The 25217-nt window shown below is 36.1% G+C and overlaps 1 protein-coding gene across 1 annotated transcript; it reads left to right on the forward strand.

Annotated features, from left to right (window-relative positions):
• The first annotated feature begins 2518 nt into the window (after positions 1-2518).
• On the forward strand, positions 2519-10608 carry LOC129274582 (cholecystokinin receptor type A-like). Its single transcript, XM_054911371.2, has 2 exons — positions 2519-2910; positions 7044-10608. Exon 2 carries the CDS (start codon positions 7209-7211, stop codon positions 8325-8327), a length of 1119 nt encoding a protein of 372 aa, XP_054767346.2. The 5' UTR covers positions 2519-2910; positions 7044-7208; the 3' UTR covers positions 8328-10608.
• Positions 10609-25217: the final 14609 nt, after the last annotated feature.

Here is a 25217-nt window from a genome sequence, read left to right on the forward strand (position 1 = left end):
AGCAAAAAACATAAAATAAAAAAAAGGTGTTCAATCACAAATGAAGGATTTCGTACCAGAAAAAAATTTGACAAGCAAAAAAAAAAGGTCTTCAATCACAAATGAAGGATTTCGTACCAGAAAAAAATTTGACAAGCAAAAAAAAAAAAAAAAAAAAAAGGTCTTCAATCACAAATTTAGGATTTCGTACCAGAAAAAAATTTGAACAAAAAAAAAAAGAGCTTCAAGCTCGTCAGGGGGGGGGGGCAATAAAGGTCTTCAAGCTCGTCAGGGGGGCAGGGATACGTTCTTTGCATGGGTTGTGGCTCGTCAGGGGGGGGGGGGCAGACTGCCCCCTCTGCCCCCCCCGTAGGTACGCTAGTGATCGGTAGAGTAAAATATATAGTTCGCGCTCTAATGATATTGAGTGTTCTCAGACTTGACCCATTTTCAATCTAAACAATTAAAATCGTTTAATTAAAAAAAAAAACTTTCACTTTTTGTTTCTATTATAGTAATTAAAAAATAAGCCGATTTTATAGGCCCTATAGCCCTTAATACATCGGAACGTCGCGACGTCTCTAAGCGCTTTACAGATACACTATTAAATTGTTATATAAAAGGGAACCATACAGTCTGAAGAAGATTTTTACTCAACAAAGAATACAAAAGAAATGCTAATGAGCCACTCGTCGATTAAGCACGGTCGTCGTATCATGAACCATTCTTGTTCACCTTTTCTGCGCAACCTGATTGACATTTACATTTCAAACTCGTCTTGCTCATTAATGCGTGAAGTGTTCGTCTCATAATACAGAGGAATAATTGAATCGTATGATGATGTAGATAAAATATCATAATTCATTTTTCTTTGATGAAAAAAAAAATGGGAAGCCCGGTTTTCTTTTCTTTTTTCTGGGACGCACTGCAAAGAGAGAGAGAGATAGAAAGAGAAGGAGCGAGAATGTGGGGGACGAGAGGGAGATCTCTACCCTGCATTCTTCCTCTTCTCTCTCTCTCTTTCTTTTCCTAAATCCCTGCCCTTATATATTCTGTCTATTATCTTTCTAGCCTCAGAACCACTGGCGAATCCAGGTCGGGGCACATCCGGCCAGTGCCCCCCCCCCTTTGAGAGACTTTTAGGGGGATATGCCCTCATCTATTCTGTCTATTATCTTTCTAGCCTCAGAACCACTGGCGAATCCAGGTCGGGGCACATCCGGCCAAAACTGTTTTACCGGGTGGCCAGACTGTATCCAGCGAGTCAGCGGCCAAAAAAAAAATTTTGGGAACAAAAATTATTGCCTGCATTTTGCATTTTGAAAATCTTTTAATTTGTTCCTTTTTCTGTTTTCTTGTCAAATTTTCCTGTACAAAAATGTCCCCCTTTTGGAAAATCCTGGATCCGCCCCTGCTCAGAACATACAGCCTTTTTTAATTTGGCCTCCGTGATATCCAACAATAATTGCACTTTCGATCTTCATACTCTCCCATCAAAAGCCAACATGAAATCAATATCGTGACATTACTACCGTTCACTTTCACAAAAACAACCATAATTATCGGTGCACTCAAGTTTTATTTCAACCTAAAATTATATCCAAATAAAATTAGGTCTCCGATTACACGTGACAATGTAAATATGTATATAAAATGGAAGGAACTGGACGTGAGAGTAACTAGGTCTACCCCGGTCTCGCGAAAGACGAAACTTTTGCAAACACCAATGATGCGTTTTCACGAAGATCAAAACTGATTCAAATCGCTGTTAACTATGGTGAGCATTTGTCGCCATAAACGATTAGTCTCTGACACGTCTGCAAAATGAAGCAAAATATCGGTGTATTTCTTTATTATGATTTTTTTTAAATACAGGTATCTGTAAGTACATGTAATTAAATATTCAGGATATGCTTTCTGTATTTAGCTTTCTGGTTTCCAGTAAATCTGTAAGACCGACATGACCAAAGTTTTCGATAGCCTTCAAGAGAATAAATCAGTTTGTGGTTAGCTCATGAGTAACTTTTCTCAAATCATCCTATTTTCAGGATACGCGGTAACTCTTTTCAAACGAAGTTATTGCGGACACTTTCCCGACATCACACTCTGTGGTATGAAAATTCTACGAAAGAAAGACATGGAACAGAATAGGAGAATAGAAAACAACGTCAGTGATCAAATTTGGGAATCTTCTGTTCCATTATCCGATTGCCTATCACCCGTAGGCTATCCTGTCAAATACCAATCATTATGAACCAATTATGGTGTTGCTCTTTTGCGGGTGTGACGAAAAGACTATATCATTAAAGTAGTAAAGGAATATATTTATAAGAATACTAATCAAATCAAAAGTGATAAAGTCGAAACCTCATCGAAGATTTATCTCGAATGACCATTCTCTGCTCATGCGTAGAATGATATTCAATGGTCTGTGGATAAGCTCTGGATTTGAGAGCGGACATTATGGCACTACCGGCTTGCCATATAAGTTGAGGTCGATTTCCGCTTCCACGAACACACCCGTAGATGGTATTGGTGTATAGGTGTGGTTGTGGTGTAAGAGTAAAGCATAAAGAAAGGAGTAATGATATTGATTTATGCGACTCCATATTTCGTTTGCTCACCCGTGATGGACGGAGATAACATAGCAACAGTCCAGAGAGAAGGGGGTTAAACAATGCGTGTTTGATTTTTTGTCAAAGCTAAATAGCTTTTCATTGGTTTGGGGGTAAGACAGGTTGGGATTGACAATGAATTCTTGCTGTCAAATTTATTTAATTTGAGAGAGGCCTGGCCATGCAAGCGACATTTTGACCATCTCAGTCTCTTGGTGTTAGCCACTTCGGAATAAGCTGAGCGATTTTATTCCAGTATCTTGACTTCATCACGAATCCATCCATATATCAATGAGCTTCATCAATGATTATTAGAGTAAGTATATGAGAATTAAAATTGGTGTATTCTGAAGAGATCGTTTCTTAATAATAATAGCGTAATATATAAGTTATGCTAGTGACTTTTAAATATTGATATAGACATCGTAAAGTCTAAGAGTAAAAATACGAAACTCTTCACGCATGTTTTAGTGAACTTTTTTTTTTACCCCAGGATATCAAAATATGGCGTGCAAAATGAATGGGCACATTGAAAGCAGAAGTTCGTATGGAGTGTAAATAAATTACTCTTCGCATAATTGTTTGATTAATGTGTCAACTTCGTGACATGATTTAAATTTTCTTTCATTTGTAAGATTTGGAGTTATGTAACGTGTAAACAATTTTAAGTGATAAATTTATCTTGAACAGACACTTTATCAAAATTATTCACACGGAAGAGGAAATAGTCGCATGAAATCAACATGCCGGTCATACAGTCAGAAAAGTACAAATTAATTATACTTCAAGTCATTGCGCATTTTAATACATAATATCTAGTACCAGAAGTATCGCCCTTTATTACTTTCTTTTCCCATAGAGTCATAGTCAATTAAGGACTCTCATTATATAAAAGGCCGATGATTAATTTTAGTCAAATTCTTGTGCACCGTTTGTATTGCGTTTCATGTTTGCCAAGTCGTAATATCTTGATGGAAATTATACATCAATAATCCCAGGCCAAACAGAAATTAAAACAAATAGAATCATGACAATGAATTGAGACACAATGCAAACATAATAATAAATGAATATTCTCTTTAATTTCCACTTCAACAAAATTTAAAATGTGAAGCAAAATATAAAATACAGAAAAACGGAACTTTATGTAAAGAAAAGCTTTGTTTTAGTTCCCTGCAATAAATTACTCGTTGAAATATAATTTTTCTTCAATGAAATTCAGATTGTCATTAACAAGGTTCTACAGAATAATTTAAAAGTACTAATGGGCTCGAACTCTTTAAGCATATACACAATGTGAAAATCTAAACAATATGTTACACTCCTGGTGTATAAAATTATTAAAAAAAAATTGAAAGCAAAGATTATATCATTTCATTGGGAGTACTCAATTCATACTGCACATTTCTTTGTTGTATACCCATTTTGTTTTTGTTAATTTGGAGGAATCCATTTTTGACACCATGGACCCAAAACCGAAGGTTAATGTTCGATCCAATATGAACAAATATTTCGTTTTTGTTACATGATATCTTGTCATAGAAAAGACTTGTAGCAGCTATAGATATTAAAAAATATCAAATTCAAATATAAAATTTTGACAGCATTTATCAAAATATGCAATTTATACACACTGTTAGAAACTGCAGAATTGTTTTGAATTAAATTTGTATATACCAAAGAAATAAAAATTATTGTTTGAATTACACGGTTTTATTATAATCTTTCTATTACCATGTTACTTCGAGAAATTCTTGTAGAAGACATTTCCTGCTTAAACGTGGTACGACTCTCTAAGCAACGAATCAACTCATCAAAATTACTAATGCCTGTGTCACCATATTCCCCACTGATTTGCATAATCTGGGATTCTATTGTAATCTTTATCAAAAAAAGTTTGGTAGATCTGCTCCTGGAAATGAGGGGATTTGCATGAAAAAGTCGATCAAAATAGTGGAATAGTGTTGATTATTAAAATTTTCAATGTTTCGTTCCAAGACGCTGTGATTACCAGATTTGAAGGGATTATGATCTGGCGAACAAGAAAACTTTTTCTCGATGTTTATTAGAGCTTCAGAAGTACAAAACGAAATGAGAAAGGAAGATATCAGTACCTTTCTCCTGAAAAAACGAAAAAACAAACAAAGAATACTCCCCTGATTGAAAAAGGGCCACTAATCTGAATAATCATAGTGTACTTATATGAGAACCCCTTTAAGATGAATATGATTATGTGGCAGATACCTATTGAAACAGGTATGGTTGTCCTCGTTTTGAAATAAACTTCTGTATACTTCGAATAGAGGATATAAAGTATAAGCAAATCCACGACAGGCATGTGGGACACATAGATTAACTTTAACTGTATCCTTAACTCCAAATAAAAATTTAAAATTACTTCACTCTTCCTTATGTTAAAAAGAAACATTTAAAGGACAAACAATTTTATTTGAATAAAAATAGAAAAAATTAACAAACATAGCACTGAAAATTTCATCAAAATCGGATGTAAGATAAGAAAGTTATGACATTTTAAAGTTTCGCTTAATTTCACAAAACAGTTATATGCACATCCTGGTCGATATGCAAATGAGGAGACTGATGACGTCATCCACTCACTATTTTTTTTGTATTTTATTATATGAAATATGAAATATTCTAATTTTCTCCTCATTGTCAAGTGAAACAACAATCATTCCTCCCTGAACATATGGAATTAGCATTGTTTAATACTATATGATTCAGTCAAATTGGTCCATATTGTCAAATTTGCTAAAACTGAAATATTGTTTAATTCAAACATTAAAAAACAAAAAGAAATAGTGAGTGAGGGACATCATCGACTGTCTCATTTGCATTTCACTGAGTTGTGCATATCACTGTTTTTTTTTAAATAAGCAAAACTTTAAAATGTCATAACTCTTCTTTTACATCCGATTTTGATGAAATTTTCAGCGTTATGCTAGTTTGATTTTCTCTATTTTTTTAAAAATAATATTAAAATCAACATTTTCCTGTGGTGGACTTGACCTTTAAGATATATATGAAAATACAACTCGAACTTCTCACGAAGAATAGAATAAACGGACAAAAAAATGCTCTATGGTGAGGGAAATGTGATTTAAATTCCTTTTAGTATGTTAAGCCATATTTCTCACAATTTTTCTTCATTTAATTTATTAAAATGAATTACTTATAACAGCTTTGGGATATTTGGGATACTTAATGAATTTTATTTATTTATTTATTTCGTCTTTATTTAACATGGTAGCCCCATCAGTAGCTACAATACTGTTATACTAGGAGGCCCTGCATAACAATAAAATACATATATTTAAATATACATGAAAAACATCCAATGGTGATATGAAAGATCAGTACAAGAGAATATTGGATGCTACACTCTAAAAAATATTGGGTAAAAGTGCTCCATGAGGGTAATTATGTGTCCAACCAACATTGGGCATTTTTATTTATCCAGTGTGATGGAAATTTTGCCCATTGCCGCTTATTTTTTAACCTTACTGGACAATATGCTTCCCGCATTGGGTAAAATACTGCCCAAAATTGGTTGGACACATAATTACCCTCGTGGTGGTAAACATTTTACCCAATATTTTTTACAGTGTACTTGTCAACGAGTAATAATAGAAAACAAATATTTACAACATAATTCATGATTACAATAAATGTTCATCTTTGGTTAAATTATGATCAACGAAAATATCAGAATCAAAACAGTTCATTTTACATGTTTTAAGGCTTCTAACAAGACATTTGGTAGGAGCAAATCTGGTCTAAACTAGTCATATAACTTATTATACTATAATAAGCTGCTTTCAGAAATGATATTAATGAATAGTATATATCAGAATAGGATAGGTGTGATTGTATGCAATTTGTAGTCGTTTATTATAGTTACTTAATTTCTATTTCATCCATAGTAATTGCATTTATGACAGGAAAGGCATGACTTTTTTTTTGCAGTGTGAAAGATTATAAAAGTAGAAGATTGGACAGAAAGTATAACGAGAAAGATAAAGAGATGACATAGAAAGAATATAGAGAGAGTGAGAAAAAATACAATAGAGAAAAGGGAGGAGATAAGAATACATGTATCGTCTAATATGAAAGATTGAGTTAATAACATGGCACAAGAAATGTTCTTCAATTGAAACACAAAGCAATCACATATAATCTAATGTAACCCTAATTTAAATTTTGCAAAATAGTATAAAAAAAAAATAAAAATAAACACACAAATCAATGAGAAGCCAACATACCCCCCCTCAAAAAAAAAAAACCCAAACAAACACGAAATGATCTACTTTTATACTGCACAAAATCCTTTAAAAAAACTCAGAGAGTAACTTTAAAAATAATTACATTTTTTGTAAAAGTATAATCATGACAATGAAGTGATTTTTGTTTTCAATTTTTTGTATACAGATCACCTTGACAAAGCCCCCGTTTCAGGTATTGGAGCAAACCATTGGAAAAGTTAAACCCCTTGCTGCTTCTACTTAGAAACCTTTAATATATTTCCATCGAGTAAATTGAAGAACAAGATACCTGACACCTCTACACAAACACAGACTAGACGGATGAGCCAGAATGGAAACACAGTCCCCAACGGCAATCACTGATTTTGCCGTGTATGGTTCATCAGTTGCCTCTCTGAATGATACGACGCGATCTGATTGGCTGTGGACTCCGATCACGTGGTCATATTGGATAAGCATTCAACTCGTGGTGGCGTGCCTAGGTCTCGGCGGCAATCTTTTGGTCCTGCTCGTCCTGTTCCATAGGCGATCGTTCAAGAAGCCCACCGATATCCTCATCGGTGGACTAGCAGCTGCTGATTTCATCACGTCCATCTTCATGATCCCTCAGCCGAAGCTGTCTGGGGCGCCGGACACAGCCCTCGGTAACGTCGCGTGTAAGCTAGTCTATTCCTCCATATTCCTCTGGATATCGATCAGTTCATCGGTATTCACCCTTACCGCTATCGCTATCGAACGATATATCGCGGTGATCTATCCCGTGAAGTTCAAGGTATGGGTCACGCCAAAGCGGCTGGTCTATTGGTTTTCGGCGATCTGGTTACTGTCCTTTGCGATAAACTCCCGCACATTCGGGACTACGTGGGTCGATAGCACAACAGGAAAATGCAGGGTGGTGTATCGCCACTATTCTATTCAGATCGTCTTAGGTATTGTCGTGTTCTTGATCAGGTTCATATTTCCCGCCATTATCATGCTTGTCTGCTACTACCTCATAACGCGTTCTCTGCGGCAGCGGTCTAAACAATTTCAACCAAAGACGATCGGATCAGTCGATCTCCATCTGGACCAAAAACGTGCTGGTCCCTCGCAGAGTCTCCTCGCAGCCCGCAGTAAGGTCATCAAGATCATGTTCGTCGTTATCATCACGTTCATCGTCTGTTGGGCAGCGGATAGCACCGGGCTCCTGGCCTACAACGTAAGACTGGTTGATCGTTCGTATCTCTACAGCCACTTATACCACGTCTTTGTCATCATAGCTTTCTTTAACACGTGTGCAAATCCACTCATCTATACCATCAGTTACCAAGAGTTTCGTTTGGCAGTACGGGACTTGTTCTGTGGCTCTGGAGGTGTTCGAGGATCGCTGTTCGGTAAGGATGAGGCTGGTAATACGGAGATAAACAGCCAGAATGACGCAACGAAGAAAACGGTCTCCAGCTATATCTAACAACAGTTAGATGCAAATGTCTTTTTAGCGGATTGCGCCATATTGATAAGATATTTGGTAAATCACCAACTGGTCCACAGCAGCTTCGTTTACGTCCCGTTTCGTCACATCCAACATGGTGTCATCCAAGTTCATCTACCGAACATTTGATTTAGCTGTCATTTAGCCCATTTATTATTTGTCTAATTTGCAGATGGGATACACCCCTTGCGCGTTTAAGGCTGATTTGTGTATATGGTTGGATAAACGGCATATGAACCAAATTCTCATTTGACTAAGTCATTGAAATATATACGAAGTGGAAATAAGATCAGCTGGGATTTAGACTAATTTACAAGAATAAGAGAGTGTTATACTAAGTGCAGTGTAGACCGAACGACAATTAGACCAAATTGAAAGTAGACCAAACTGGTTTAGCCCATACGATATTTTTTTTAGGATATCTGATCAGAAGTCTAAGTGAATTCAAACTGTCGACTCGCCTTTTGGTAATATTTTTTTATCTTGAAATATCAATGCACTTTATAACCAGATTTCATCACCTAGGTCTGAAATATTGATCAATTAATAAAAATATTTAGTTCTCAGAAAAGCATAATTAAACTTTAAAATAGGGTAATGTTATTTTTGTTGTTGTTGAAAGGTAGGTCAGTTAGCACAGATTTGACTCTTCAAACTGTAATTGATCTCATATGGAAAGGTTGATTATTTTGCCGTAAATAATATTCAAAGGCTCGATCATGACGATCATCGAATGGAGTTTACAAGTATTTCGGAGAGATCTTAAAATGCAAAGTGATGAATCAGTGAGAACCTCGTTATAATTGAAGTAGATAGGCTCTTATCATGCTTATAGAAACATGTTTGAAGAGGATGTTTAAATGTAATTAATTGTAATTTTAGACCGAAGGAGATTATAATCATGAAAAAGAAATTAATAAGTACTGCGTAGGCCTACTACTAATGGTATTGTCGATGTTGTATTTACAACAATTTCTACATGATGGCTACACGTGAGGGGAGGGGGGTGGGGTAACCCCTATGTACATGTATTTCAAAGTGATGATAAATTTAAAAAAAGGGGGGAATAAAATATGGGAACATTTAACTGGCTCAATTCTGCATGTGCTGCAAGGAGTTCGTAAGAACCCATACGTTATTTTACCTGTTTGTGCGTAAAATCGACTATTTTAATAAAACGTAATAGGCCTACATAGTTACTAAATGGTTCGGTTGATTATCATTCAGTCAAATCAATTCAAGTTGGGCTTCTGAAAAATTTGGGCTAGATGCAACAGTATTGTTGACTATTTCATTTCTCCTCTGTCAGCAGTTTGATAATACATCAAACTAAACGTATTGCATCAAGCAAGTTTATAGACCTCAAAGAATAATATCTACTTTGGACTAGAAATCGTGTAATCATAAAAATAATTTCCGTAGGGAAGGTTTTTCTTTTAAATGAAAATAATGGAGCTCACTTGACCAAAATGTTGATGGCCTGATGATCTCACTTTCACACTCGACTTACCTATCAGGGGCCGCGGAAGCGGGGGGGGGGGGGGGGGATTCAGCCCCCTTCTTTTTTTTTCAAAACCGTGTACAAAAACGTAAAAATGACCATATGATTGTGATTTTTTTGCATGGTCAGCCCCCCCCCCATTTTTGGCTCAGCCCCCCACTTTGAAAACCGTTCCGCGGCCCCTGCCTACAATATGTAAAACAGCGTCCATGGCAAAGAAATATGGCCAATTATGGTCAATGTTTTAAATTAATTTGCTTATCATCACAAAATGGATTGTTTCCGGCAATTGGGGCTAACAAAAAAGCGACAAGCTTAAAATAGTGTAACATCTAAATTCTGACGCCGGTGGCTTACTTGGACTTTATTCCAAATGTTAATTTTGTGTTTTCTAAGTTACTTTGTAAGGGTGGGTGAGTGTGTGTATGGATGCGCGCGTGAGGGTGTGCGGGATAGGGGTCAGTGTGTTTGGGAGCGTGTGTGTTAGGGTACAGTTTTTGTGTTTTTGCAAGAGTGTGTCTTCCTAGGCATGTACCCCCCATTTACGTCATTTAAATGTGGACTCAATAAGGATTTTTATTTTTTGCAATGCATATTTAATTATTTAGGTTTTTGCTTAGTGCCATTTTCTACATTTGGTTAGCTCTTTAGACATGTTAGATTTTTTTGAGGTTGACCTCTGCATATCATTTCTACTTCACGTGAAACGTTCTCGAGTAGTTTGTAAAAGTTGTGAATAAAATATACATCGTTTTACAATCATAGTATTTTCCCGTATCATTTTTTATGTGTGCCTTGCGGTTTTACTTCCGTTATATCATTATTATGTTAAATGCTTCAAAATAAAAACACATATTTTTTACACCATGCACTGCATTATCAAACAGGTGGTATGCCATAATCACCCAACATTATTCTTTATTCTTTTACAAGCTCAGAAGATCTGGTTGGCAAGACAAGAGTGGCTGGAATGGAGATAATTGTTATCTTATTTAAAATTTCCCCCACGAAAAAAAGCACCGTATTTTTTTCTTTACATATTTTTGGGGTTTTGTGTGATTTTTTAAAACTGTTTTATTTCTTAAATCTTTGTCATTATCTTGTAAAAGAATATAATACCACAATCATACCCCCTTAAAAACATTGCAGACCAACACTGATGAAAATATTTACTTTTTTTCAATTTAAAGGCCATGTACACAAGTTAAAATTTATGAGACTGTTGACATGAAAATGTTTTCACACAAACGAATCATTAGCCTAAAGAAGTTATACCCGTAAGTTTTCGAATTTGGTCTTAAAAGTTGCGCAAGATTTCAAAGAAAAGGGTAATAAAGTTGTGTAAATATTGTTTGTGCATAGACCTGTTACCTTGCCTGTAGCCTTGGGTTAAAAATGATAACAAAGTGAGAAAAAACTAAAGCAAAACGCTTATTTTTTTCTCTTTTTTTTTGGGGGGGGGGTATAAAAAACAATTATGTCCAAAAATAAGAAATAAGGTTAAAAATATTAATTTTTTAGGATTTTTCAAAAGAAGTTTTATAAAAAATAAAATAATAATAAGGTAAGTGAATTTTGAATTTTAGCAATATATTCTTTTTATAACAGTTACACACATACTATCATGAATATGCAGTAGATGGGCTAATAATGTCATGTCCTGACTTACCTATTTCACTACATGAAATTACATTTCTTTCAACTTTTAAAGCGCGTGTAATACATGTCTCCTTTGTAATAAAACAAGTTTTAGCAATGATGATATTACACTTCAGCAGTAAAGTTAATCCTAATGTTACACTATAGGAGAAAAAAAACCAAAATGAATAAAATTCCAAACAATATGGATGTTGGGTTGAATATATTTTCACTCGAACATTATGAAGCCGGAAATATTAGTGTTAAATTAAACCCGAACTAATGTGATTCTTTGAAAAAATTATTGTCCTCGTTGAGAGAGCTCTAAAGGGTGCATAGAATCTAATGAAACTAAGAATGAGGACAATTATGGTCTAATGGGAAATATCAAGTACTTATTAAGATCGAAATGCACTTACTATACAGAAAGAAACCTATTATTGACCTAATTAAATTTTATCCTAGCTTGCTCGAATTCTTATTTTGAAAAGGAATCAAGGTCTTAGGTTTTATTATTTGTAATGACTTTGCAATATTTTTATTATCAATAGATTAATGAATAAATTTATGATGAAGATGAAAATACAATATAGATGTAGATAATAATTAATTATGCCGACTTAAGCAGGATTAGGGAAAGTAAGTGGAGGATTCCATTATGTTACAAAGCGAGGGAAAAGGTTAGTTAGAAAACTACTTGAATATCATACAATTAGGAATATAGAAGTTGAATTCAACCGTGACCAAGGGTATCATAACTGCTTCAAAAGTTTTTGAACTCTTTACTTTTGTAAAAATATAAAAAAGAAAGAAAGAAACCTGATAGGATGGTAAGACTGTCCAATAAGAATTTAATGCCAAATTGCAATCCACTAATAATTTATACACCAGTGAAAATGGGGGCGGCCACAGGTTTTGTGCACAATAATGCTATTTATAATGCTACACACAGTCACACCCGTTAAACCGGCTCCAAATGACATATCATTGGTCAGTTTGGGGCGGGTTTCCTGGGTGCGACTGAGCATCACTGACTCGTGTACGAAATGGAATAAATTTGTATGCATCCCGACCTTGACCGGTTACCAGCAAATCGTCAAACTCACACACAATCGCTCCAAGATACTTGCTATACACAAGAGTGTGTGTTCTCGCTTTCATGCGTTAGAACGTAAGTTTTCTTATCTGCTAATACAGAGGTGTGTGTGTGTGTGAGTTTGAAATATTTCTGAATGTATATGTGGGATTAATGTGTGTGTTTCCTATGTGGGTTTGTAACGACCTACTTTTGGGGTACATTTTATTTAATTTTACCGGCCACCAACCGGGGACGTCGGACGTCCCCGGTCAAAATAACCGTGTCGATCAACTCTTTTAAACCGTTTCAAATATTAAATTCATGATTGTAAAAAAGAAAGTCCAATTTGGCCATCATTTCGATAAAATATTTTGAAAAAATTTGCGTTTAAGATGTTGACGTTGCTGGCCGTCCATAGTTGTTGATCGGATCAATCGCAACTCTTTGTAAGACGGGACCCTGGTGGGCTTCTTGAAGCAGAAAGTATACATTAAATCGCCATGATGAAAAATGATTGTTCAATTGTCATTTTGCAACGTCAATTTGCAATTCAAATATTTTCCTGCAGCACTCCCTATAGTGATGATTGGCCAATTTGGGCCAATCAATTACGGATTTTAAACGCAAGGGTGTTATACAGTCTGGCATTTATACCGTCTTCAAACTGGTTTTCAAAAAATAATCCCGGTGCTGTCGCGGGACGGCGACAGTCCCGGGATAAATTAATGACCTCCATAACAACACACGTGTAGGCTTGTGACCCCGTGAATGACCCGACTCTTATAAACCGGAAGTACTTGAGGGCGGGGAAACATAAATATATATTGGTAATAATGTCATTATGTGAGGAGAAGTGAGATTTTTTAAAATTTGACCAATCGCCACTCAAAATCAAAAGAAGAAGAACCCACGTCCTTCAGATTGATAAGAGTCATAACCACTAGACCCCGACGCCCCCACATCATAAACATATCACGAGTAGTTTATCCCGGTGTTGTAGTAGCGGTGTGCGTTCACACTGAAGGAACACCGCAACAGTCGCGGGTCTGTGCCGCTGCTACTTCCATGGCTTGCCTACAGTCTGATAGTGATTGTGGAGTTATAGTGAGGCGAGGTTATCTCGGGGTAGTTATTGCTAGTCCGAGAATTCACGCTGAAGGCAACACCGCTACAGTCTCGGGACAGTGCCGGTACTGTATAGCGGTGTTTGTGGTCAGTGTGAAGACGGTATTAGACCAACTCGTGTTAGCCCAACTGAACATAAAGCTATTTTGTATTGAGTGTTTCTCCCACATCTGGAGTGTCAAATAAAGTGAATTACAGCATTGCATTGCTCTGTACAGACATTGGTTTATTGCGTTATCATCGATTTTCCAGCAGTACAGCTTTACGCTTTCCTCGTACTTGCCTATCTTTCCACCGACACGTTTAACAAAAAACAATACAAAGTGACAAGATTGTGACGTCATGAGAAGTAATGAATTTCTCTTTCTATCTCTCCCCTCTCCATTCTGTCCTAAGTCCACTCCCCTCTCTCTCTCCCGCTTGCTCACTCATTAATAATGTCTCCATCATTGTTTTAACAGTTTTGCTTATTTCCAACCAACTAGTACAAAAGATACAGTAGCCTACCCTCTCTCTTCATTCCCGAGTGATCTAGCCTTTATTAAATTGTCGATTTTCCACTTCGCGATTCATTTATTTGTTCCAGCATGTCGCTCGGGTTTACTTTATCGTCCGTATTCCCAATACAGAGTACATCTATGTCATTATCAACTCTCCCCCACCCTCCCGTCTCCCTCGAGCCCTCTCCATCCCCCTCTCTCCCCTTTATACGATTTTTAAGAAACTATTCCGTGATTGGTAATTCATTACCCCAGTCATTCATTTCCGATTCTTCTTAATCTGCGCTTTCTTGGAATTATGTCAACCTACATCTACCCATTTCTCTTTTCTTCATACCTCTATCTGTGTTTGTCCTTCTCTTGGTCTCTGTCCCTCTGTCCCTTTCTATCTTTTTTTCGAGATTCGCCCTTAAAAGCTCCTCACGCACCCACACCCCCAAAACAAGTTACAACATCCTTAACATGGGACCCCCAACAGAGTTTGCAGCGAAAATTCGATTTTCGGGGCAAAAAATGAACCAAATTTTGTTTTTCAACGAACTATTCAATTCGAGAAGAATCTTCTTAAAATGGAATTGAATTTAGTGTCCCTCTGAAAGTATACTCGAATTTGAGAAGACATCATCTCTGTATGTCTCTGTATGACTTTGTTTGTCTCACTTTAGCCTCATACCCCCCCCCGTTATCTCTCCGCCCCTCCCCTCTCTTTCTTTCTCCCGTCTTTTCTCTTTCTCCCCCTCTCCATATGACCACCCGTCTCAGCCTCTCTCCTATCACCTATCTTCTCTCATTGGTTATTATACCCCCTATCACCCTCCCCCTCCTCCCTCCCTCTCTCTTCTGCTAATCATGCTAATTGTTCCCTTTCTCTCTTTCTCCATCTCTCTCAGCCCCTTCTATCTCTCCCATCAGCCTCTCTGTACCCCCCCCCCATCACCAATCTTCTCCCATTCGTGTACCCTATCACGCTTCGTTAAGATCACTTCCGAAGCTCTCAGTATTATTACGCTGAGCTTCAACCAGTTTGCATTGCTGTCGAGGACTGAGATGGGAGCACCCGATCTTATCCGCCTCATGCACATCTTCACACGTACATCAAGCAAGCAGGACGATTAGCTATCCGTGATTATATGACGGTGGTTTTCCAAGTCAATGAGTGACATAATTTTGCATTACAACATTAAGGTAAGATCATTCAATAATTCAGAAAATTGAAGAACATATTTCATATTACGTTCGAGCCATTTATAGTAAAACAAAGCAAAACGCTTTGTATAGCCTGCTTTATTTTATGGACTAATCATGTATTTTTATTTTATTTTTAAGCAAAATTTTAAATCTAAACAGCTTTTTCAGTTTATTATATGAATATTTTTCAATAATGCAATTCAATCTTGTACAAACTTTGTTAAAACTAACCAACAAAAGAAAGTCCATATAGTTAACCAGGTTGCATAATACTTATATATTTTGTTTAATATTGTTTTACTGTGTAATATAAACTTCATTAAGAAAGTATACGCACAACGTCCGTATACTGTAACAATTTGTTTCATTATTCCAATAGAGAACATGGATATACAATCTAATTAAACCAGGATTAAAGTCATTATAAAAGGGCACATTTTCTCAAATTGTATTCATTAGTTTCCTTGATCATTAATTAGCTCTGTATGTAATTATTGCGAACACAAAACACAATTGCTGTTCTAGTTTGTTCGTTAAAAGTTATATCATTCGATTGTAGTTATCATAAAGATAAAAGAAATACTGACGATCATTGCGTGCTTATATTTTAAATGCATTTTATCCACTTTCAAATTCAAATTCAGATTTATTTCCAACAGAACAAAGAATAATACAAATCATTTTCATACATTTATAACAAACATGTACAATACGAATCGTTATCATTATGATTATATTCAATAACATTAATGATAATTAACATATGAGGATATTACATATTATGCTACATTTGGTAAACAAATTATAATGCGAAATTCAAAGAGAAAAAAAAAGAAAAAGAAACAAATCTGTGGAAATGGGAGATTCACTCAAAAACATAGCTTGTATAATGTGAACCTCCCTAAAGAAAGAACTTTTGTTGAGATTCAGAATATAATCGAAATAAATTTAAGAACAGTTGAAAAGTTTACATGTAAAAGAAAATTAACGCTATTTTTCTAAAGTAAACATATTTATTACTACCAGATCATTATTATTTTAATAATAATAATGATATATGGATTTATAAAGCGCTTTTTGCTTGAGGATACAAAGCACTGTTATTATTATCCCGGCTTTAGCTGTGCTGCCATATATACGCTGAAGCATTCAAGGAATTTCTTCCTATCGGGTACCCATCGCATCACCTGGGTTGAGCGCAGCACAATGTGGGTAAATTTCTTGCTGAAAGAAAACACGCCATAGCTGGGATCGAATCCACGTCCCTAAGATTGAGAGTTATGTCCATTAGACCACGCCGCCCCCACATTATGATCCTTCATGATTTTTAGGGTAATGATTTATTTTTTAATTGTGATTTTCATGCCAAAATTTCTCTTTTCAATATCCGTTTCCATGCATGGACGCCCAAACAAATGCTGTAGGCCTACAGTAAAAACAAATGAATTCATAGTTCATTAAAACTGATTTATACTCCAGTCAAAATTAACAAAATGCTAGTCTAAATGACTGAATTGTGAACATAGTAAAATGATTGTTACAATCATTTTACTATGTTCACATATTCCATGAGATCATGAAATCATGAAAAATCATACCGAACTCAAATTTTTATTTGTCAACGTTTTTGTTTCCTACATTATTTTGATTGCATTATAATGACTAATATTAGATGTTATAGGGAATAGATCCTGTGGGAAATCGGCAGATTTCTCGCAAAATTCTTGTAGTAGCATAATTGAAGATTCTAGATATATCCTATAAACTTCAATTTATTTTCATCTCCACATACATCTTTCTCGGGGGAAAAAAAGGTCGAATTAAAATGCATAATGTCTTTCTCACATTTATGTGACATATCATGCACTATAAATAGCCTACTTGGACGCCTTAAGACGATACAATTCATCATATCTGGCCCATTATAAAATATTTTATTGCAACATTTAGTTTTGTTTTCTCTCGAGTATGGCGGTTGAGAATGGCCGTACGCAGGGGGGGGGGGTCAAGGGGTACTTGCTCCGAGAATCTTGGAAAACTTTGAAATAAATCAAATAAATTATATTCTTCAATTTCAATCTGAAAATAAACTCACTCTCGTTTGCATGATTTGCCACCACCTTTTTCTCCTGGAATATTCGACCATAAATAATATGAAAGCGCTCTGAAAAAAAACCCCTCTGTCTATTGTTGAATGTACTCAACAAGTTAAAAAAAAAAAAGATCAGCCGTTTTGCGCCTTTAGCATATCCTTGACATAATCACAAATTGAACGTTCATAGGAATTATAACTGGAACGACATTGAAGGTGCAAATAAAAAAGGATCCGGTCTGAATTTGACCCGAGTACCCCCCCCCCCCCCCTTGCTTGTCGTTGATGTAAATATTCATGCCGTAATAATACTCATTTTTAAGGCGTTGAATTAACAAAGTGTAATAAGTAAGTCGCTTGAATCTTTTAAAAGCAATTTTTTTTATCAGCATCAAGCGATTAACAAATCCTCACTGCCCGGGGCTATTGTGTTGGAAATGGGCGTTAATCGCCGATCTGAAATTAGAAATAGGTACGCGACGCTGAAATAGTAATAATCTACGGATAAGAAAGTAAATTTGTATTCCAAAAACGCAGCTGAATAAATAAGATTCATCATGATATCGTGTGATCAACGGCCGTTCCGGAGGTGGTATACAAGATTTTCGGCTCAGTTCTTAATGGAAAATATGATCCAATTTATTCATTGATTTTGGAAAAAAATGATAAACTGAATTGTCAAAACTTGTCGAACAAAATATCATTAATAATAGAAGAAAAGTTTGTCATTTTTAGGATCATTATGACAATGATGTTGGTGAAGGAGTAGAAGAAGAAGAAGAAGGAGAAGAAAAAGAAGAAGAAGAAGAAGTAGAAGGAGAAGAAGAAGAAAAAGAAAAATAGAAAAAGAAGATGATGATGATGACGATAATTATGATTGATAGTGACGAAGATAATGATGAGTCCGATACTGCTGCCGATGGTGAAGACGATGATGACGCTGATTATAGTGTTGCTGTAGTGTATGATGTTGATAATGAAAATGGTAGTGATGTTGATGTTGATACAGTGTGAACACATTCTCAACCCGCTCCAATGCTCAAAGTAAACAAATTTATTTTGTTAAGAGTGTTCACATACGGTGACAGCCTTTGTCAAGTTGTGAGTTTCCTAGCCCTTGGACAAGTCCTCGCGCGCTGCTTGTCCGCCCAATAGGGTTCGGAAAATATAGACTAGGGCACAGGAGTGATGGCTTAAGGCGACCGCACACCTTACGACTGGTCTTCGACCCGATTTTAGAATAAAATGTAGTAGTATTTGATGCTAATTTTGAGAATTGGAATATCTTACTGTGTAATGTTCTAAATCATCGTACGAATACCTATGATCAAATTTGTGACTATGCTATCATCCTTCTGAGAATAAAAGCGACTTTGATATCTAGTCGTAATGACGTCATAGCAGTCGTACGATTGGCTACGATTTGAAACTAATTTGGACTTTACTCCAAAATAAGGGCTTGCAATCTTTCAAAATGGTTATAATATTATTATTTCAATTAATTTGAACCTCAAATAAAATGATATGTTCCATTCACATCTTCAAAAAATGAGCAAAATGCGATTTGTTCCAAAATCGGGTCGCAGACCAGTCGTAAGGTGTGCGGTCGCCTTAACGCGCCTCGGATGCTAGTCTATTATATATGTATATTTATTCAGACTCATTTATGGCGCATTTTGGGAAATAAGAGAGCAGAGTGCCTTGGCTAAAGACTATGGGTTTCCCAGTAGGGAGGATATAGTAACCGAAAGAAAAGTATTGCAATGCAGTCTTAATATCATTTCATTCCCTTGACCGAAACACACACATAAAACCAAGAACACGTGTGCCATTTATGCTCGAACTTAACGCTAGATAAAACTATAGTTCGCTACTAGTCTTAATTGAACCGATTTGTTCTTTTCAGTTGGAGGAAAGTAACTGATTGTGACATTAATCTATATGGAGAAATCGAAAAGGGGCCAAATCTTCTAACATGAAACATGAAATTGGTTCAGTATTATTCTTGTGCCTTGCCTGGGGTAGTTTCATGCTGTTGTAGAAGGACGAAAACTGTAAAACCAAACTCGAAAGAATACTTAACATGCTATACAGTGCGTATCAAAAAAAGTTTACACTCAGAAAAAATCCTGTAAAATTATACATTGGTAATATCCTGGTGATTTTTAGAATTGGTGCAGATCCATTTAAGCAAATGACGATATAACTGTCGAAAAATAATTCCGCTTGAGTGAGCACCACTTAGTTTTGAAAAGTTAGTGAAAAATGATTTGCGCAGAACTTTGAAATAGTTATGCGAATAAACGTAGACCTTAATCATGAAGAACATGTGGAATTTAGCTAGAAAAATGGATTTGAAGATATCTTTTACCTGTTTAACTTGTTTCCTTGCTCAAAACAGTGCATTGCGCCCCACCCCGCTCCCCCACACACCGAGGCCATCGTGACGATAATTGCTTTACACTGAGCTTTGATTTACATGAAATGGCTTAGGCTTGATTTTCATTTTGTTAATCATTGTCAAGCTTGGGAAAAGTGTGGAGAAACAAGTATTAAATGAAAGATGAAATGTAAACCCACTTTAAATGATAAAAACTTAGTAAAAAAAAAAGCTGGAGATGTCTGATATAAACTTTTGTTCAGATTCAGTTATGTCCTCAGATCCAGCTGGCAGAAGAAGGGTAAAGGTTGTGCTTACTAAGTGTTGAAATTTCAGTTTAGGTGGCAAAATTGTTACAAAATGCTTGAATGTATCCGTTTTATATCAATTGACTAAAAGTGCAAGGAAAATGTATGAGAAATGTTCAGCAGGGTAAGTTTGATTTCACCCTTTCCCATTGACACAGCGTGAAAACGAGCATTTCTGCGCAAACAGATTTCTGCGAGCTTTACAAAAATGGACAGTGCTCACTCAAGTGTAACATTCTGTCAAAACTTTTACTTCCATTGGATAGATGAGACCCAAACCCAAGAATATATGTGAAATAATTACCCACATGTTGTATATTTTTCAATTCCCAGGGGTTTTTCAAAGTGTAAAACTTTTTTTTATACGCATATGGGGGAGACGACTCACGGATGGTGCATTTTTCTAGAATGAATTATAAGGATATTATGTATGGTTTACAACCTAAATTATATACTCTTCTTCCTTCATTCTTCTCTTCCTCTCACTGATCCATTCTCACTTCCTTTCTAAATGCCCTCACCCCCTCTAGCGCTGCCCCAGATTTTTCTTTGCATATTATCATCACTTTAACCGGTGTATCCGTGTAAATAGGATGTTTTCGCATCGCGTCGCAGATCAGATTCAAGAACACAAGGACCTATTGTCAAATGCCCTTCAAGAGAAAAAAAAGGCAACCAAGAAGTATTTGTCGAAAATTTTTCTTGGACTCTGGCAAATGACATGAGGGCTCACAGGCCTAATTCATTTCCCATAGACTCGTGTGTTAAAGTGGCACTTAAAAAGAATTCATAAAAAATAAGGAGGAAATTCGAGGGTTGAATGTTTACTACCAGTGGATAGGATAAATGTCTGACATTCCACATCTGACCAGAAAAGGGTACCTCGACCGGCTCATTTTAAAAATAAATCAGCATTTACGAAGACTACACCTGACGGGACCAAATTCATCACTTGAGAGAGTAAAATGAACCTAATTCTTCCGCCAGTAAAAATATAGTTCCATAGTGGTGAAATATCTTTCCAATTTGGAAAAAGTAAGTTCAGTAGGTACCCTCCCTAGAATCAGTGTTAGATTGTCAGCCATATTCATTCATTTTTTCAATCAGCAATATCAAATTTAAAAATTGAGCAATGGGTTGGCTCGAATGAATATCTTTTGCCTGCCAGTTGTAATTAGGCCCGTGCGACCATGATTGCATTTTTTTTCGTCAGCTCCGAAACTTAAGACCAAACTGCTGTTCCGGTTCACCAATTTTCGATAAAGACCTCCAAGCTGTTCTTTGTCATATGACGGGTGTTAACACAATATATTTACAGTGTTTTTTAATCTGTTCTGCATCCTATAGTGCGAAAGCTCCTTAATATCTTAAGGCGACCGCACACCTTACGATTGGTCTGCGACCCGATTTCAGAATAAGATGTAGTAGAATTTGATGCTAATATTGAGACTAAATCATCGTACGAATACCTATGTTCAAATCTGTGACTATGCTATCATCCTTCTTAGAATAAAAGCAAATTTAATATCTAGTCGTAATGACGTCATAGCAGTCGTACGATTGGCTACGATTTCAAACTAATTTGGCCTTTTCTCCGAAATAAAATCTTGCAATCTTTCAAAATGGTTATATTAGTATTCTTTCATTATGTTCCATTCACATTTTCAGCAAATGAGCAAAATGCGATTTGTTCCAAAATCGGATCGCGAACAGTTGTAAGGTGTGCGGTGTCCTTTACACATTTATGACGCTGCTTGGAAAAAAAGTGAGATTAGATAACGATCACTTTAATCAACAAGTGGAACGCCTCTGGCAGTCTCACCTGCATTACGTGATTCGATATAGCAGCAGTGCTGACTTTAAAAACAGCTATTGAATAATTATTCACAAAAGAAAACACTCATATGATAATTAAATACTATGTCCATTGACCCAACATGACCTTTGACCATGATCATGGGACCTAAGACATGTGCAAAAATACTTGATAACCCTTATGTCTATGTTTCATGAACTAGGTCCATATACTTTCCAAGTAATGACAATATTTCAAAAACTTAACCTTGGTTAAGATTTCGATATTGATTCCCCAACAAGGTCTTAGTTCATTGACCCTAAATGACCTTTGACCTTGGCCATGTGACCTGAAACTCAGGCAGGATGTTTACTTGATTACCCTTTTGTTCAAGTTTTATGAGCTAGGTCCATATACTTTCTAAGTTATGACGACATTTCAAAAACTTAACCCTGGTTAAGATTTCAATGTTGACGACGCCGCCGCCGTCGCCGTCGTCGGAAAAGCGGCGCCTTTAGTCTCGCTTTGCTATGCAGGCGATACAATAATTGATTTTTGCTCTTTGGAAAGGAGCACTTCAAATATTTATCGATTTCACCCCCCCCCCTCCATTTTTGTTATATTCTTAAAGCCTGTCTTTCTTGCGCGTGTCAAACGAGATAACACGTGGGTTTTTATTACTTGAACGTAATTAATTTGTAATATCATCTTGTAATGTGAGTCATGCAGCTATGAGCAGCGCTCATCGGCAATGAATTAGGTCTGAAGAGCCCGAACAATAAGCCTGTTCACGGTTGTAAACTGCGCACGAGCAGAAAAAGGTCATTGGAGACAACCATGAAGGTGGCTTTCAAATTCACTGACATAGGCATTTGTGATTTGATGATTATTCATGTATTCCTTTTAAAATATTTATCACATCCAAGCTGAAGAGTAATAAATAGAGCCTTCATAATCACTGGTATTTGACAGTAGCCTAAACAATAGTCAAATGTTCCAAAGGTAGACAATAAAACAGATTTCCAAACTTTATCCCTGACGTACTATTCTAGTCACCTGGTCTATACAATGCCTTTTGTTCTTAGAATTTGAATACTCTACCGGTAAAGCTTACGCAACATCTACATTTGAAATTGATAGTGCTTATCCTAATGAAAAATCACAAAGGTCATTGGAGAAAAGTTGATCATGAGCTAACCGTGAACTGGCTTATTTTACCAAGTCCCATCGAATCGTGTGAAATTCTTTCTTGAATATAAACATCATCATTAAAAGGCATGATTGAAAGATCTCTACAAACAATAGGAGGTTCCAAGATTGGGAAATGATACAAAACTCTTTAAAGAAAATCAAGCAAATCTCGTTAAAATTCGTTTGATGTTACTTTGACTGATTTGGTTTTGTATTGCTCTACTGCGTATTAATCTACTCAATATAATAAATGAAGTCATAGTGTAATTACATCACTAATAAGATCATCACGTCATATATTTTGCTTTAGGAAAGCATTTCAGTAATAATTTTTTCAATATTTTATTTTAATTACTATTGAATAGTTCTAAAGAAAGACTATTCGGTCAATATAGAGCACCTCTTTTAACGACAAAATCAAGAATATATATATATATTTCATGAATAAAAGGAAGTCTGTGCAGAATATCCGAAGAATATCCCAATCACTTTCAATGGCAAGTACACTAAAAAAAAATTTATTTACAACCTTTGACTGTGCACAACACGACCCCCACGCCAAAGCCGAATAATTGTCATCTTCAATTCTCTTTTGTTTCAGTTCCTTAATTCATTGTAAACGAATAGGTATGAACCGCGGAATATACTCCTTTTCATACGCATCCAAGATTTAATGAATTGTGGCGTGTTAGTTGAGAGTTATTTCTATCATGTCTATCCAACCAATTACAGGTATAGCCTCTTCGGCTTTTTTCGAGCCAGAAATTAATAACCAAAGGAAATCCGTCCGAACAGATTCGAATGAATGAAATCGGAAAGATGGGGTCAGCCTTGGTTCCGACTGGGGTGAAAGGTAAAAGTTTACAAACCTGGCACAATCAGCAGAAAGCGTTCTTATTATTATTATTATTATTTTTTGAAATTGTCTTTTTGTGCACACTGTCGATACGAGAAAAATATCCTGATATAAACCCAAAACATAGGCACCCGTGGTTTTCACTTTATATTATAAGAAGAAAAAAAAACATCACCTGTTAGAGCAGCACTCTGGCCTCCTTGATACCATAGGCCAGGGGCCCGTAACCATGGTAACACAAAATTTATAGCAAGAGTCGTAGAACACTATTATTTTTTACGATTGATTGCATTGTTTAGTGTTAAATCTTGAAAATCAAGCGTACGATTGATCGCTAACCTCTCTATTACGGTATACCCTGCATGGTAGGTCTCTATCTATAGCGATATCTGAGGCTTACAAAAAATTGAGTGATATCACGCTTCGCCCGGGAAGAGGGGAGGGGGTATGAAATATTGCATGGACATCATTTTATTACAGGATGAAGAATTCAGGTCACCGTTTCATCAAACTTGTCGCACAGACTAAAATTTCGGTCGCAACTATCACGCCCTTCGTCTTGATTGGCTGAGAGGCACTAGTCAATATACTGTTTCCTTGGCAACTGTAAAAGAATGGCCCTTGTCAGAACCGACAATCTTCATAACATAGACAGTGCTTCTGCTATTTTATTGCTCAAGATTGTTTACATTCAGCGAACATTTCCCGCGGAAATATTCAGGATCGTCTTCATTGAAAATGAAATCAGAAGCGCACCCACTCTTTCTATCCGAGATGCAATAATATACTCGGTGGAAATCATCTCTTTCAATAAAGTCACTCAGTGGAAAATTGCACATTCTGTCTAGATATTTTGCCTGCTAAACCATCATGACTATACGTTGTTTACTTAAGTTCCTTCAGGCAAGCGTCTAGATCTATCTCTCATTCCCGGGCTCTCATTTCACTTACTTCTGTTATCATTCCTCGAACGGATATCTAATAACCAATCCGATATTTTCTTTCAACTTCAGTGGTAAAAGGCAAACTTTTCCTTTCCAATGCCTGCACTTGAAAATCGGTTTTAAAATGTCTCCTAGGCGTATAAGGAAAGCATGCATCAAGATATAATGATTGATTTCGAATAAATCTTGAAAAAAGTGGGGGGGGGGGGACATCAAATAATGTCGTTAGTTCCAACACCTTGTGATCAGAATCATCCTCCCGTATGTTCTGCT

This window comes from Lytechinus pictus, chromosome 13 (assembly GCF_037042905.1).
Source record: "Lytechinus pictus isolate F3 Inbred chromosome 13, Lp3.0, whole genome shotgun sequence".
NCBI lineage: Eukaryota > Metazoa > Echinodermata > Echinoidea > Temnopleuroida > Toxopneustidae > Lytechinus > Lytechinus pictus.